This window comes from Cotesia glomerata, linkage group LG1 (genome assembly GCF_020080835.1).
Source record: "Cotesia glomerata isolate CgM1 linkage group LG1, MPM_Cglom_v2.3, whole genome shotgun sequence".
Taxonomy (NCBI): domain Eukaryota; kingdom Metazoa; phylum Arthropoda; class Insecta; order Hymenoptera; family Braconidae; genus Cotesia; species Cotesia glomerata.
In genome coordinates, this window is record NC_058158.1 from 1,665,346 (window position 1) to 1,680,438 (window position 15,093).

General features: G+C 27.8%; 4 protein-coding genes across 4 annotated transcripts; 1 reads left to right on the forward strand and 3 right to left on the reverse strand.

Annotated features, from left to right (window-relative positions):
• Positions 1-826: 826 nt before the first annotated feature.
• LOC123275085 (myosin-10-like) lies at positions 827-6,240 on the forward strand. The gene is made up of 3 exons (XM_044743001.1): positions 827-3,837; positions 3,898-3,998; positions 5,058-6,240. The coding sequence occupies exons 1-3, from the start codon at positions 1,095-1,097 to the stop codon at positions 6,234-6,236; spliced, it is 4,023 nt and encodes a 1,340-aa protein (XP_044598936.1). The 5' UTR covers positions 827-1,094; the 3' UTR covers positions 6,237-6,240.
• A 1,123-nt stretch (positions 6,241-7,363) lies between these two features.
• On the reverse strand, positions 7,364-8,576 carry LOC123275111 (neuroparsin-A-like). Its single transcript, XM_044743036.1, has 3 exons — positions 8,422-8,576; positions 8,205-8,349; positions 7,364-7,702 (listed from the first exon to the last, which is right to left on the reverse strand). The coding sequence occupies exons 1-3, from the start codon at positions 8,478-8,480 to the stop codon at positions 7,493-7,495; spliced, it is 414 nt and encodes a 137-aa protein (XP_044598971.1). The 5' UTR covers positions 8,481-8,576; the 3' UTR covers positions 7,364-7,492.
• A 774-nt stretch (positions 8,577-9,350) lies between these two features.
• LOC123275108 (39S ribosomal protein L40, mitochondrial) lies at positions 9,351-11,277 on the reverse strand. Its single transcript, XM_044743033.1, has 4 exons — positions 11,121-11,277; positions 10,947-11,039; positions 10,592-10,762; positions 9,351-9,789 (listed from the first exon to the last, which is right to left on the reverse strand). The coding sequence occupies exons 1-4, from the start codon at positions 11,153-11,155 to the stop codon at positions 9,471-9,473; spliced, it is 618 nt and encodes a 205-aa protein (XP_044598968.1). The 5' UTR covers positions 11,156-11,277; the 3' UTR covers positions 9,351-9,470.
• LOC123275106 (pyrroline-5-carboxylate reductase 1, mitochondrial) lies at positions 11,265-14,191 on the reverse strand. Its single transcript, XM_044743028.1, has 5 exons — positions 13,726-14,191; positions 13,589-13,656; positions 13,360-13,530; positions 12,465-12,683; positions 11,265-11,785 (listed from the first exon to the last, which is right to left on the reverse strand). Exons 1-5 carry the CDS (start codon positions 13,790-13,792, stop codon positions 11,492-11,494), a joined length of 819 nt encoding a protein of 272 aa, XP_044598963.1. The 5' UTR covers positions 13,793-14,191; the 3' UTR covers positions 11,265-11,491.
• Positions 14,192-15,093: the final 902 nt, after the last annotated feature.

Genomic DNA, 15,093 nt, shown 5'->3' on the forward strand with positions numbered 1-15,093 from the left:
AATATTGAAGTTTTTAAAGGTATAAGCTCATCCTGATGTTACACTCATCAAGAGCTTTCATTTGAGTACCCACATGCATTTTCATATATTTTTCATATATACATATATATAATATATATAAATATATGAAAAATTGATGTGAATACTCAAATGAAAGCTCTTAATGATTGTAACATCGGGAGGAGCTTATATCTTTAAAAATGTCAATAGTTCACAAGATACAAAGTCAGTTCTTAATTATTGACATTTTTTAAGGTATAAGCTCATCCTGATGTTACACTCATCAAGAGCTTTCATTTGAGTACCCACATGCATTTTCATATATTTTTCATATATACATATATATAATATATATAAATATATAAAAAATTGATGTGGGTACTCAAATGAAAGGTCTTGATGAGTGTAACATCGGGAGGAGCTTATATCTTTAAAAATGTCAATAGTTCACAAGATACAAAGTCAGTTCTTAATTATTGACATTTTTTAAGGTATAAGCTCATCCTGATGTTACACTCATCAAGAGCTTTCATTTGAGTACCCACATGCATTTTCATATATTTTTCATAGATACATATATATATAATTTATATAAATATATGAAAAATTGATGTGGGTACTCAAATGAAAGGTCCCAATGAGTGTAACATCAAGATGAGCTTATATCTTTAAAAATGTCAATAATTCACAAGATACAAGGTCATTTCTTAATTAAAATTTTAGAATTTTTCATTTTCATCTGTTCCATTTACCATCATGTTATATCACTTGATTAAATTTATTAAACAAATTTAATATTCTATATTTTACATTTTTATTTATATATTGCCACTTGGCGTTAAATAAATAAAATAAAATAATATATTTAAAATACGGTGACCATGGAGTCCGTGAACGCGAAACAAATCGATCCACGAATGTTGTGGCACTCTTATCGATTTTGCCCCCGGTTGAAAATAAATTTCACCTAGTCACACAACATTAAAACCTTTCGTGCTATAAACATCGGAGTCTCTCCTGTCTTCTACATAATAAAAAAAAAATATATTAAAAAAAAAAACTAAAACTTACTTATTAATTTCATTACAGTGAAAATGGCTACGTTGAGTGAAAACATATTTATAAACGCAAAAATCGGTGGAAGTACTCGCGGAAATTACGTGATAACTCCAAAAATTCCCGACGGATTAGCCGCAGCTGTTGAAAGTTTAACCCGAGAAGTGATTCGGCACCATCCTCCGGATATTTACGTGTTTGCTGCCCAGCATTTTTCAAACTTGCTTCAACTGCGTGACCAGAACTACCCGAAGATCAATAGACACCACTCACAGCCTGTTTTATACGACTCTTCGTCTTCATCTGTCTCATCAAGCTGCCAAGTAACCCGTGAATCTCCCTGCGAGTGGCAGCAGTACCATTATTATCATCAGCAAAAAACTTCAAAGCGGTCTAATCCTAATTATTATTCCCAGTATGAAAGAACCCGCGACTTTCCCGTAGTGATAACCGAGCACCATCACCACCACCACCACCACCAGCGAAGAAAATCCCGGGATATAAAGAGCCAGTCTCCAAGCGTGATCAGCAACGACGAGATGCTCGCCAAGGACATCAAGACCAAGCTGAAGAAAAACAGAATTAGCAGCCGCGAAAGAAGCGAATCTATGAGGAGCAACAAAGCAGTGACTACTTCAATGACTAACTTGAGTATGAACAAAGTTAAAGATTATGTAGTCAATAAATTTTCACAGTCTTCAAGCTTTGATGATCCTCCTAATTACGTCTCCAAAGTCCAGGATGTTATCAATGCAACTGAACCAATTATTAATGAGAAGTTAAAAATATTCAGAGAAACTAAATCACTTTCTCGACAGTCTACTCACAGTCAGACTCAAGAATTTGAGAATAATTCTAATGCTCTAGAGGCTAGGTTGAATGAAACGCACAATATTCTAAAGGATATTTCATCGTGTTTTCCAATGAGGAGCAATAAAAATCGGCCGCATTCTGCTGAGTTTGTAACTAGTGCAGCTAGTCGTCGTCGGAAGTATAATGAAGCTACTGATGAATTGGAGGCGATGTTACATGAGACTCATAATCTTCTGCAAGGTATTTCAAGCAGTTTGTTGCAAGAAAATAATCTGAGGAAATTCAAGCAAGATCATCTTCCTTCGGTTCAATTTACTGCGGTTAAAGATGCTGTCAAGGTTTGTGATAATAAGAGCTTGTTTGGTAGCTTTGCTCTTCCACCAGTTGTTACTACTAGTAGCAGCAGTTCTTCTGTTGCTAATGATGATCAGATTTTTAAAGTTGAAAAGGTTAGACAAGATTTGACGCTTCCTGTTTTGATACCTGCTGTTGTTGATAATAGTTGTGATATTGAAGAAGAAGCTAAAGATGAAACTAAAAATCAAGCTAAAGATGAAGCTGAAGCTAAAATTGAAGCTAATGATCAAACTAAAGATGAAGCTGAAGCTAAAGATCAAACTAAAGATGAAGCTGAAGCTAAAAATGAAGCTAGAGATCAAAATGAAGCTAAAAATGAAGTTAAAGATGAAGCTGAAGCTAAAGATGAAGCTGAAGCTAAAAATGAAGCTAATGATGAAGCTGAAGCTAAAGATCAAACTAAAAATGAAGCTAAAGCTAAAAATGAAGCTGAAGCTAAAAATGAAGCTAAAGATGAAGCTAAAAATGAAACTAAAGCTAAAAATGAAGCTAAAGATGAAGATGAAGCTAAAAATGAAGCTAAAGATGAAGCTAAAAATGAAACTGAAGCTAGAAATGAAGTTAAAGATGAATCTAAAGATAAAAATGAAGCTGAAGCTAAAGAAAAAGAAATTAAAGAAGAAACTTATTATATTTTAACTGAAGATAATGATAAGTCAACAATTCCAAGTAATATAACTACAGTTATAATTCCGGACCGGATTAAATCAAATAATGAGCTAGAACTTCAGTCTGATCCACTCTTAGATTCTTTTGGAGAAGTTATTGTCGCACAGCCGATAGAATCTGCGATTTCTATCAACGATTTGGTGGATCCAGATGATTTGATGATGAAGAATAAGGTTCGAGTTATTAAACAAGATTTGCAGTGTATAAATGAAGAGGAAGGAGGTGAAGATTCTCCTAGCAGTCGAACTGAAACTGGTGATCAGAAAAATCAAGTTGAGATTGAGAGCGATCATGAATTGAAAGTTATTGATTATCAGAAAGAAGAAATGACTTCTTCTGTAAAAGAAACGAGTGTTGAAACTGACCTAGGATCACCGAAGAGTTTGGGCGGGAGAGGAGAGACCGAGCAGAGTAGCGGTGATGGAGGAGATGTCGGTGAATCGATTACTGACTTGGCTGAGTCGTCTTCTAATGAAGCTAAAGAGACTACTGTTACAGATAATTGCACCACGGAGCCTCTGATTCAAAGCCTGTCGCTGGACGAACCGGTGAGACCATTTGTGCCTGAATTGAACCTTGATTCTCTTCAAGATATTACGGTGTCTTCATTCAAGCTTACTCCGACTGATGACGAGTCCGAGCAACCTGAAGATAATGAAATTTCTAATACTCTGATTGAGAGTGGAGATGTGTTTACTACTGCGACTGTTGATAATTCTAGTGAGAAGATTGAAGATGTTTGCTGTCTGCAGGTAGAATCTGATAAGAGTGATAAAGATGGAGAGGAAATTTCTTTGGAGGTGGAGAAAGTGTCTGGGGGGTTTAATGATGAGAAGGTTGATGAGGTTCTTGAAGAATATTCTGATAAAGAAGACAAACAAGAGCCTGATGGGGAAAATGATATGGCGAGATTTAATAGGGCGCTGATTGTTATCCAAGCTGGTAATTATTCTAATTTTTTTATTTTGTTGAGTTGAATATTGATCGAGGATGTTTTTTAAGCTATTCGAGGATTTCTTGCACGTCGCCGGCGTCGTCAGTTGGAAAAAATTAAAGAAGATAATTTAATCAGTAGTATTTTGCTGGCTGAAGATAATACAATGTTAAGTATATTAATCAATAATTTTTTAGAATTTTATTATTATTATTATTATTATTATTATTATTATTATTATTATTATTATTATTATTATTATTATTATTATTTTATAATCTATATTATTAAGAGAAGAAGAAAAATTTTGTTTCCAGGATAGTCATATAATAATTAAGAAATGACCTCGTATCTTGTTAACTATTGACATTTTTAAAGATATAAGCTCATCTCGATGTCACACTCATCGAGACCTTTTATTTGAGTGCCCACATCAATTTTTTATATATTTGTATGTATTATATATGTATATATATGAAAAATATATAAAAATGCATGTGGGTACTCAAATGAAAGCTCTTGATGAGTATACCATCGGGATGAGCTTATATCTTTAGAAATGTCAATAATTAAGAATTGACTTTGCTATCTTGTCAACTAATGATATTTTTAAAGATATAAGCTCATCCTGATGTTACACTCATCGAGACCTTTCATTTGAGTACCCACATCAATTTTTTATATATTTTATATATTTATATATATTATATATATGTATGTATGAAAAATATATCAAAAATGCATGTGGGTACTCAAATGAAAGCTTTGAATGAGTATAACATCAGGATGAGCTTATATCTTAAAAAATGTCAATAATTAAGAAATGACCTTGTATCTTGTCTACTACTGACATTTTTAAAGATATAAGCTCATCCTGATGTTACACTCATCTAGACCTTTCATTTGAGTACCCACATCAATTTTTCATATATTTATATATTTATATACATAAATATATGAAAAATAAATCAAAAATGCATGTGGGTACTCAAATGAAAGCTCTTGATGAGTGTAACATCGGAATGAGCTTATATCTTCAAGAACGTCAATATTTAAGAAAGTACAGTGCAATTTAACAAAAGTCATTATTTAATAAAACAAAATTTTATTTATTTATATTTCACAAATCACGGAAGTCACATAGTGACTGCAAGTTTGCTAGTTTTATTAATTTAATAAAAATAATTTTTTTAAATGGTTATAAATAATAATTACTATTATTTTTCAGACTGATGATGAAGACGTCAGACAACCCTTAGTAATTGTCGAGATCGACGCAGCAGAAAGTCTATCAGAGTCCCGGGATAAAATCGAAGAAGAAACCCAGGAGAATTCTCTCCAGTCGCGTGATCTTCGAAAGCGACTCCACCGAGAAAACGCAATGCAAAAAACCACGACAATGTCTACAGAAACTTCGCCCGTGGATATTCCTAGTAATGAGCAAGACTATGGGTTGCAGCACACCGGAGAATTCCACGACTGTATCGTTCTACCCGCTGATGGTTTCGACTCGCTGATGAACAGCAGCACATTTTACCGCCGTCATCCTCGGTACGCTGGGAAGAATACCAGCGAGGATCCAAAAGAAGATCATGACCAGGATGAAAATGACGACTCTTCCGACGACAATCAGGTTCTTAAAAACTGGACCCAAGATGGGCACAAGACAATTACTGATCGCCATGATGATCAACAAATTAATAATCATATTAATCATGGTAGTACTGATACTGGTAAATTTACCGCAAGCAGCAGTGTAATTATTTTAAGTAACACCACTCCAATCATTCCACCAACAATTGGCTTCCCACTTTTTGATTTTGGATTAAACCCACTCACTCAGTCACACATGCCAGGAATTTACAATTACAATTACGTTGACAATGATTTAGGCGTTAATATTAATAATAATAATAATAATAATAATAATATTGCTTCATCGCCAACGAGTTTGGATAATGATTCTTTAACTAATGAGGGAGTAATTATTACTGAAGAAATCAATGAGCCAGAAGAAGATAATCAAGTTGAAATTATTAAAGAAGAAATAAAATGCAATGGTGTTAATAAAATTTGCGAAGAACCGGAGGAACATCAGAATATTAAACCATTGAAGTTATTAAATGGTAAAAAAGATGACCAAGTTCTGAAATGCGGTCTAGGAAACTTGTCATCTATTTTTGATCAATCTATTATCAATCTACCTGGTCCAATTCCTACCAACGTGCCTTTGGCTTCGCCGATTAGCATCAAACTTCTAGAAAACAATTTATTGAACGTTGTCTTTGGCAATGGAAACTCTATTCCTATTACACTGATGCAGAATATTCCAACGAAAGAGTCTCTGCTTTACACTAACGGCAATCACCACCATGAAGATGATGAAGTTAAAAATAAATTGTCTTAATTTTTTAAAATTAAGGTAATTATTTACAAGTGGGGTCAAACTTGTTTTGAGTGATAATTAGGTAAAAAATTAATATTCTCAAATTTTTTTGAAAAAAAAATTTTTCTGGAAGAAAAAAAAAGATTTTGATAGATTTTTTGCCTTCAAAAGTTGGAAAAAATTTTGGCTCATGTTTTTGGATAAAATTTCTATATTATCTTTTTTTGATATTTTTTTTTGAAAAGTGCATAAAAAAATGTAGAATTTAAAAAAAAAAATTAAATATCACAATTTTATAAAAAATTTATCAATTTTTTTGAAAATTTCTTAAAATTGTGATAATGAATTTTTTTTTTTAATTGTTTATTTTTTTATGAATTTTTCAAAAAAAAATATATCAATAAAATCAAATAGAAATTTCGTTTAAAAAAATGAAAATTAAAATGGTTGATCCCATTTTGGGCCATAATTAGGTGAAAAATTAACATTTAAAAATTTTTTTTTGATTCTGCTTGTTTTTACGTCGGATTTATGATAAAAAATGTCGTGAAAGAAGAAAATAAAGATTTTTATAGCTTTTTTGCATTCAAAAGTTGGAAAAAATTTTGGCTCATGTTTTTGGATAAAATTTCTATTTTATCTTTTTTTAATATATTTTTTTTGAAAAGTCCATAAAAAAATAAACAATTTGGAAGAAAAAATTAAATATCACAATTTTATAAAAAATTTATAAATTTTTTTGAAAATTTGTTAAAATTGTGACTATCAACTTTTTTTTTTTTAATTGTTCATTTTTTAATTGAGAATTAATTTAGCAGATATTTATTAATTTTCAGAATTTTTTTAACAAATAAATTATGGTAAAAATAAATGAGAAATAATAATTGACATGCCGAAATTAAAAAAAATTATAAATATCAGAAAAGATTTATTTGTTAATTAAATTTAAAAAATTATAAAGTGACTGCTAACTTAAATGTTATTTTTCAAAAAAAATATATCAATAAAATCATTAAAAAAAATGAAAATTAAAATGTTTGACTCCACTTGTAAATATTAACCAAATAAATAAATTATATTTCTTACACTTAGAAACTTAGTTAACACTTTAGAAATAATTAAAAAGGTGAAAAATGAATCAAAGAGAATAATTTAAAGAGCAAGTATATTTACGTACAATGTACATTGATAAATGTCGACAACTATTTATGTAGAATTAAAAGATCTGAGCTAGTCAAATACTGCGAGCGGTGTGTAATGATGTCCAATAAATTTATTTAACCATAAAACATGCGGTTGTTGTTCAGGTCTAGGTACTTCAGGTCGTTGTTGGTGTCAGTGATGCCGGGAGGTAGGCAAGGGTGGTCGAAGTGGGTTTTTGAACAATCTAGGGTATCTGTACTGCATCCGATACATCTTTCACACAAACAAATCATTCCATCACCGCAGACTCCGTTAGTATGACCACCGCATCGCTCATCCGGTCCCTGTAATTTATTTTTTATTAATTTTAATTTATTTATTTATTTACAGAAAATTATTTTAAAAAATGTATTTTTTGCTAAATCTAGGTGAAAAATTGACATTTTTTAATTTTTTTTCAAAAAATTAATATTTTGATAGTTTTTTTGACTTCAAAAGTTGGAAAAAATTTTGGCTCTCATTTTTTTGGATAAAATTTCTATTTTATTTTTTTTTAAAGTAATAAAAATTTTTAAAAATAACAATTTTTTAAAAAATTTTTAATTTTTTTTGAACATTTTTTAAAAAATTGTGACATTTAATTTTTTTTTAATAGTTCATTTTTTAAAAAATTAAAAAAAAAAATTTTTTTTATTTTTAAAAAAATTGTGATACTCATTTTTTTTTTTTTAAATTTTTATTTTTTTATGTATAAAAAAAAATATATCAAAATCAAAAAAAAATTTTTGTTCAAAAAAATGAAAATTAAAATGTCAAACCTCACTTGTAAATAATTATCAAAAATACCTTTCTGCACTCCAATACTCCACATTGCTGAGATAATACCACTCCGTACTCGCACTTATCACATTCCCCAGCACAGCCACGTGGACACTCGATGCGTCTTTCAGATTCGCGCACACGAATTATAGAAGCAGACGAAAGAAGAAATCTGTAATAAAATAAATAATTTCATTTTAAATGAGTACAGATAAATAATTGGTGGCAAATAAATTATACTTACGTAGATAATAAAATAATAAATAATTTAAAGGAGATAAAGCATAATGTTCGCTTCAACATCGTTTTATAAAAATAGAACGAAAAATTTTTAATTTAAGTAACAAGTAATATGGACCGGAGGACGGTGAGCTAGCAAGTGATGAAAATATTTCTTCTCCCATGGGTTTTTATACTCTTAGTACCTTCAGCTCACATCAACATTTATTTAGTGTCCAAGAAAATTTGACGCTTGCCAGAAGATTTTTTTTTGTCTGCTGTCTAGTTAGAAAATTCAAACAGCTTCATGTAATTTTTACACATGAATTACTTTAATCATTATTATGGTAATGAGAGTAAGTGTCCCAGACGTAAGTCTGCTGTTTAACACACTCACTATTTTAGTAAATTATTTTTTAATTAAACGTCTGAAAAGATAATGGGATTATCCCCGATAATGAGATCAAACTATGCGTGAAAAAATTACTTGATAATTGCTAAGCACTTTGATTTATCAGCAAATAATTTATCAGTACTATCAATAGCTCGGAATTTGAAAATATTTACTTATGACATAATGAAGATCAAGACAATATTTAATGACATTAAAGTTAGCAGTCACTTGAACATTTTTTAATTTTTTTTTTAACAAAAAAATTTGTTCTAAAAAATTATTAAAAAAAAAATAGGATTTTTAATTTTTTTTAATTTCTTCATGCCAATTTTTTTTTAACAAACAAATTTGTTCCAAAAAATTGGATTTTTAATTTTTTTTAATTTCTTCATGACAATTTTTTTTTAAAACAAATTTTTTCAAAAAAATTAGATTTTTAATTTCTTCATGCCAATTTTTTTTGCCATAATTTATTTGTTAAAAAAATTTTAAAAATCTGCTAAATTAATTTTCATCAATATTTATTATAAAATAAAATAACATAGTTTTAATTCTTAAAATAGCACTCATTCATATTTTTTATTAGCCTTGACATTATTTCACTAAATGATACATAATTTGACATCAAAGACCTTCAAATTGATTATTTTTATTAATCCATAAATTTATAAATAATTATTTTATTCGTTTTCCCATTTTTTGGATACATCGAAGTAATCTCCATCCGGCACGTCGTAGTTTGAAATCGGTGGAGTGCGTGTAGGTCCTGTGACTTCTAACGACAACAAAGACATGTCAAGTTCTATTGCTGCATCATAAAGATCTTTTGATTCGGCTTTGAGTTCTTCGAGAGCTCTGTGCTGGGATGCGATCATGGACTCTATTGTCATCACGTCTTGCACGTGTTGACGGAGTTTGTATCTTGACCAGTCTTTTAGTAACAGAGTTCGTTCTTCGATTACTTCGGGTGTCAGTTCTGGCTTTGGACGGGTTCTTTGCCTAAAGTAAGTAGTTAATTTTTTTTTATTTAATATCAATTAATTGAAATAATTTAGTGTCAATTTTTTTTATTTTTATAACAAATTAATTACAATAAAAAGGTGCTTTAAAAAATTTCTACAAATAATTTTTACTTGTAGAATTTTTTTTATAATTTAATTGTTATAAAATAATAAAAAAATTTCTAACGTTGACTTTAGTGTCATAAATTTATTAATTTATAATTAATAAATAAAAATTAATTTAGTATATATTTTAGAATTTTATAAAAAATAAATTATAGCAAAAAAAATGACATGTAGAAGCTTTAAAAAATAAAAAATGCAATTTTTTAAAAAGAATTTTTTTTTTTTTTGAATTTTTGATTTTTTTTATTAATTAAATTAGAACTAAAAAAAATATTTTTAAAAAATTGTACGGATAATTTTTAATATTTTCTGCATGTAGAATTTTTTCTTTTAATTCTTTTTCAATAAAGATTTATATTAAAATAAATTATAAAAATTTTCAGATGTCGGCTAATTTAATTTTCAATAATACTAAAGTTAGCCGACGTTTTTAATTTTTTTTTCATTTATTAAATTAGAACTAAAAAATATTTTTTAAAAATTACACTTACAGTTTTTCAAGTTTTTTACAAATTAAATTTTTTTCTTAATCGTTTTTTCAATAAAAAAAAAAATCATAAAAATTTTTAGATGGCTAATTTAATTTTCATTTATTTTGTTGGTGAATAAAATTAAAAAATTGTCTCAAACTAACTTATAAATTTAGTGTCATAATTAATAATTATTAAACTTACTTCAGTTCATCAATTAATTTAAATGGTACTTGACATTCAGAAATCGGTTTTAGCTTTTTAGAATGCTTTTCTAATCGCCGAATATGTTTTTCTAATTTTCGCCGTTTACGTTCCTCTCTGTGTCTTATGACAGATGGATCTAATCTTTTCTTCCTCTTCAATGGTTCACCACTGTAAAATTTTAAAATATTTATTAATTTACATATTTAAAAAGAATTTTTTTTATCCATAATTTTAATGACAGTAAAAACAGCTGACATTAAATTAAAAAAATTTATTAAAAAGAAGAATTATTGAGATAATTATAAATGTCATTAGAATTAATTAATAATACTAATTAAAAATCAATACTTACAACAAAGTGTCTGTTATTTTAAAATAAACTGGAGAAATATTAGTAAAAATATTCCTTTTAGGACATTGCCTTAGTCCGGGGTTCAATAAAACTCTAAATAGAAAATAAAAAATGAGTTCAATAAATCAAACTTAAATAATTTCATTAAAAAAAAAGAAATGTTTTAATTATTACCTAGATTGTTTAGCAAGAGCACTTAAAAAAGACATTATTACTAATTACGATTACAAATTTACAAAAGAACTAAAAATAACCTTCAAAAAATTTTTATAAACAACAATAATACATTATTATCACATACTAAATAAATGAAATAAATGATTGTGAAAATCTTTTATTATTTTGAGATAATATCTCACCAGTAAACAAATAAATAATGTTTTTTATTTATCAAATTATTATTTATACAAAAATATCACGTGTAAAACAGTGAGCTAGCAAAAATGGCCGGTAGGCGGCAGTACTAATAATTGTTTCGTTGCGTAACAGACGAAATCCCGCGAAAAATTTTTATTGCTCGAAATTATTGTAATAAATTATAATTATTATTGTTTTTTTGAGAATGTCCTGCAGGCTAAAGTCGCAACTTCGATAGCTCCGATGACAGCTGACCGCATACCGTTTTTTTCCAAGTGATGAATCGCCATTATCGTGGAACCGGCTGGAGAAGCCACGTCGTCTTTTAGCTGAGCTGGGTGACAGCCATCTCCGATACTCTGGTGGTGATTTACCATCGCTCCGGCTCCTAGGACTGTCTGAGTTGCTAATTTGTAAGCTAATTGACGGGACATTCCCATTTTGACAGCACCGTCTGCCAGTGATTCGATCATCATGTAAACCTATGTTAATTATTAAATGAAAATTAATTTAGCAGATATTTATTAAATTTTAATCATTTTTTTAACTAACAAATTATGGCAAAAAAAATTTTTAAAAAAGTGACATGTAAAAATTTTTTTAAATTAAAAATGCAATTTTTTAGAAATAATTTTTTCAGACAAATTTTTTTGTTAAATAAAATTAAAAAATTGTTAGGTGACTGCTAACTTTAATGTTATAATTATTTAATTATTAATTGTAAAACTAAAATTAGTCGAAGTTCAAAAATTTTATGACATTAAATTTAGCTGTCACTTTACAATTTTTAAAATTTTCTTTAATAAATAAATTATGGCAAAAAAAAATATTTAAAAAATAGACTTGTAGAAATTTAATAAAATTAAAAATGCAATTTTTTAAAAATAATTTTTTTTAACAAATTTTTTTGTTCTAGAAAATTAAAAAATTGTCAAGTGACAGCTTAAAATTTTTTATTTTTTTCAATAATTTAATTATATTAAAAAAAATTGCACGTGTTATTTTTAAAATCTTCTACATGAAAAATTTTTTTGTAATAATTTTTTATACTGAAAAAATTATTAAAATTTTCAGAAATCGGCTAAATTAATTATTAATTAATTTAAGTTTGTGATTATCGACTGATTGATAAAATATTTTAGATTAAAGTTTGAAATTTACATAAGCCGGTCCTGATCCTGCAAGAGCTGTCACTGTGTCCAGCAGACTTTCATCTTCTTCAATTTCTTCGCAAATTCCCATGGAGGTAAATAATTTTTTAACTAAAGCTGCATGTTCTTGATTAGCAAATGTTCCTCTTTTGAATACTGTCGCGCCATAGCCAATTGATACCGGAATATTGGGCATCAATCTTATTACTGGTGTTCCTTTTGGTAAATTCTGAATTTTTTTTTTAGAGTAAATGAATTTATCAAAATATAATACTAAAATTAGCTAACGTTCGACAATTTTTGATTTTTTTTCATCAATTAAATTACAAGTAAAAAAATACTTTTAAAAAAATTACATACATAATTTTTCAAATTTTCAACTTTTAAAATTATTTTTAATCATTTTTTAAATAAAATAAATTATAAAAATTTTCAAATGTCAGATAATTTAATTTTCAATAAATTATATGATACTCAATTAAGAGACATTTAATACTTTTTATAAATTTTTTAACTAATAAATTATAAAAAGAAAAATTTATCCAAAAAATTCCATCTTTAGAAGCTCTAAAAAATTATAAATGCAATTTTTTATAAATAATTTAATTATTAAAAAAAACAAAATTAAAAAATTGTCGAGCGTCTGCAAATTTCAATGTCATTAATTACAATAAAGTTAACCGACATTTTTGATTTTTTGATTTAGCCTAATTTATTAAATTAGAACTAAAAAATATTTAAAAGAAATTGACTTATAGTTTTTGAAGTTTTTTACAAATGAAAAAAATTTTTTATTTTTCTGTAAGAATTTTTTTAATGAAAAAAAATTATAAAAATTTTTAGATGCCGGCTAACTTAATTATTAAGATCAGAAATTAATTATATATATCGTCAGTATTTTTTACTTTTTCTAAATCTTCAATAGAAGCCCCAGCAGCAATAGAAAGAATTAATTTATCAGAATTTTTTATTTCTGGAAGTATTTTACTAACAACTTGTGGTTTAACAGAAATAATTAAAACATCTCCATGATCTGCAACTAGTTTGTTTAAAAAAACAACTTTAGATCCGATAGTCTGAAAAAAATCCCTTAAGATAAAAAATAATTTTTTTTATTTTAAAATATCTTATTACCTCAAATGCTTGTTTGCTTTTTAAATCGCTCGGTAAGCAGCTGGCTACCATAGAGTCTCCCTTTAAGCCTGGCGTGGAAAAAAATCAATAGGAATATGAAAATACAAAAGTGTAATAAAAAAAAAATTTTTAAATACCGGCTTTGATAAATCCTTTTGCCAAAGCGTGGGCCATTTTTCCACCACCAAAAAACCCGATTTTCATTGTTAGTTTGTTGTTAAAAAAACAAGTAAATATTATGAAATTTATCGCTTATATTTGTCGAGCAAAATAACGGACTGCCTCTGTCATAAATAAAGTAAATACTGCAAAAGGCTTTTATGTGTTTCGTCATTCATACGGCAGCAAACCAACGAAAATAACAATATGTAATCTTATCCAAAAACGTGAACGGTTGGAGCGGGAAGTGAGAGAATTAGGAAGCGAGAGAGTGAATATAGGAAAAATTATGATTATAATTATTAGTTATTACCTATTCGCATAAATTTTTATAGCTTGTAGTTATCTCAGCCAGCCCCAGTGACCTTTCCTTTCTTTCAGGTCGCTGACATTAAACATTAAACATTTATCTCATTGCTATTGCTTTTATAAAAAACGAGTATCTGAATATAATAACTTAACTGTGCAACAATCGATCTTGCAAGATAAATGTTGAAAAAAATAACAGAATCCATTCAAGTTCAATTAACTTATTTATTAAATATAATGAACAATAAAAAATTACTCAACATTTTTTTTTTATAAATATATTCAGGCGAAATAATATATTAATAACAAATTTCATTTAAAACAATCGTATGTCGTAATTAAGGCACTTGCGAGCAAAATATTTTTATTGAAAATACGTAATTAATAAATAACTGCGTGTAAACAATTTCGACGGTCTAATTAGCAATTCGTCTAACTCCTTATTTTTTGAGGGTGATTTTTTAACACTTTGATGTAGCAATAATGCAATTATAAATTATTTGGATGATCCAAACCAAAATATTATACCTCTATTAGATATTAACTAGCAACCTTGCAGTCACTATGTGACTGCCCTGACTAGTTAAATATAAATAAATAAAATTTTGCTTTACTAAATGACTTTTGAAAATTGCACTGCACTTTTTTAACTACTGACATTTTCAGAGATATGAACTCATCCCGATGTTACACTCATCAAAAGCTTTCATTTGAGTACCCACATGCATTTTTGATATATTTTTGATACATACATATATGGAATATATATAATATATATAAATATATGAAAAATTGATGTAGGTACTTAAATGAAAGGTCTTAATGAGTGTAACATCAGGATGAACTTATATCTTTAAAAATGTCAGGAGTAGAAAAAATACAAGGTCATTTCTTAATTATTGACATTTTTAAAGACATAAGCTCATCCTGATGTTACACTCATCAAGATCTCTCATTTGAGTACCCACATGCATTTTGATATATAAATATATATAATATATATAAATATATGAAAAATTGATGTAGGTACTCAAATG

Excerpts from the sequence above, each read along its gene's own strand:
- LOC123275085 (XM_044743001.1), top strand. The coding sequence starts at position 1,095 with ATGGCTACGTTGAGTGAAAACATATTTATAAACGCAAAAATCGGTGGA. Across the intron at positions 3,838-3,897 it reads GCTGATTGTTATCCAAGCTG|CTATTCGAGGATTTCTTGCA; the intron begins GTAATTATTCTA and ends ATGTTTTTTAAG. Across the intron at positions 3,999-5,057 it reads TGGCTGAAGATAATACAATG|ACTGATGATGAAGACGTCAG; the intron begins TTAAGTATATTA and ends ATTATTTTTCAG.
- LOC123275111 (XM_044743036.1), bottom strand. The coding sequence starts at position 8,480 with ATGTTGAAGCGAACATTATGCTTTATCTCCTTTAAATTATTTATTATT. Across the intron at positions 8,350-8,421 it reads TTTATTATTTTATTATCTAC|ATTTCTTCTTTCGTCTGCTT; the intron begins GTAAGTATAATT and ends ATTTTATTACAG. Across the intron at positions 7,703-8,204 it reads GAGTATTGGAGTGCAGAAAG|GGACCGGATGAGCGATGCGG; the intron begins GTATTTTTGATA and ends AATAAATTACAG.
- LOC123275108 (XM_044743033.1), bottom strand. The coding sequence starts at position 11,155 with ATGTCTTTTTTAAGTGCTCTTGCTAAACAATCTAG. Across the intron at positions 11,040-11,120 it reads GCTCTTGCTAAACAATCTAG|AGTTTTATTGAACCCCGGAC; the intron begins GTAATAATTAAA and ends TTTTCTATTTAG. Across the intron at positions 9,790-10,591 it reads AAATTAATTGATGAACTGAA|GCAAAGAACCCGTCCAAAGC; the intron begins GTAAGTTTAATA and ends TACTTACTTTAG.
- LOC123275106 (XM_044743028.1), bottom strand. The coding sequence starts at position 13,792 with ATGAAAATCGGGTTTTTTGGTGGTGGAAAAATGGCCCACGCTTTGGCA. Across the intron at positions 13,531-13,588 it reads AAAGCAAACAAGCATTTGAG|ACTATCGGATCTAAAGTTGT; the intron begins GTAATAAGATAT and ends GATTTTTTTCAG. Across the intron at positions 12,684-13,359 it reads CTATTGAAGATTTAGAAAAA|AATTTACCAAAAGGAACACC; the intron begins GTAAAAAATACT and ends AAAAAAATTCAG.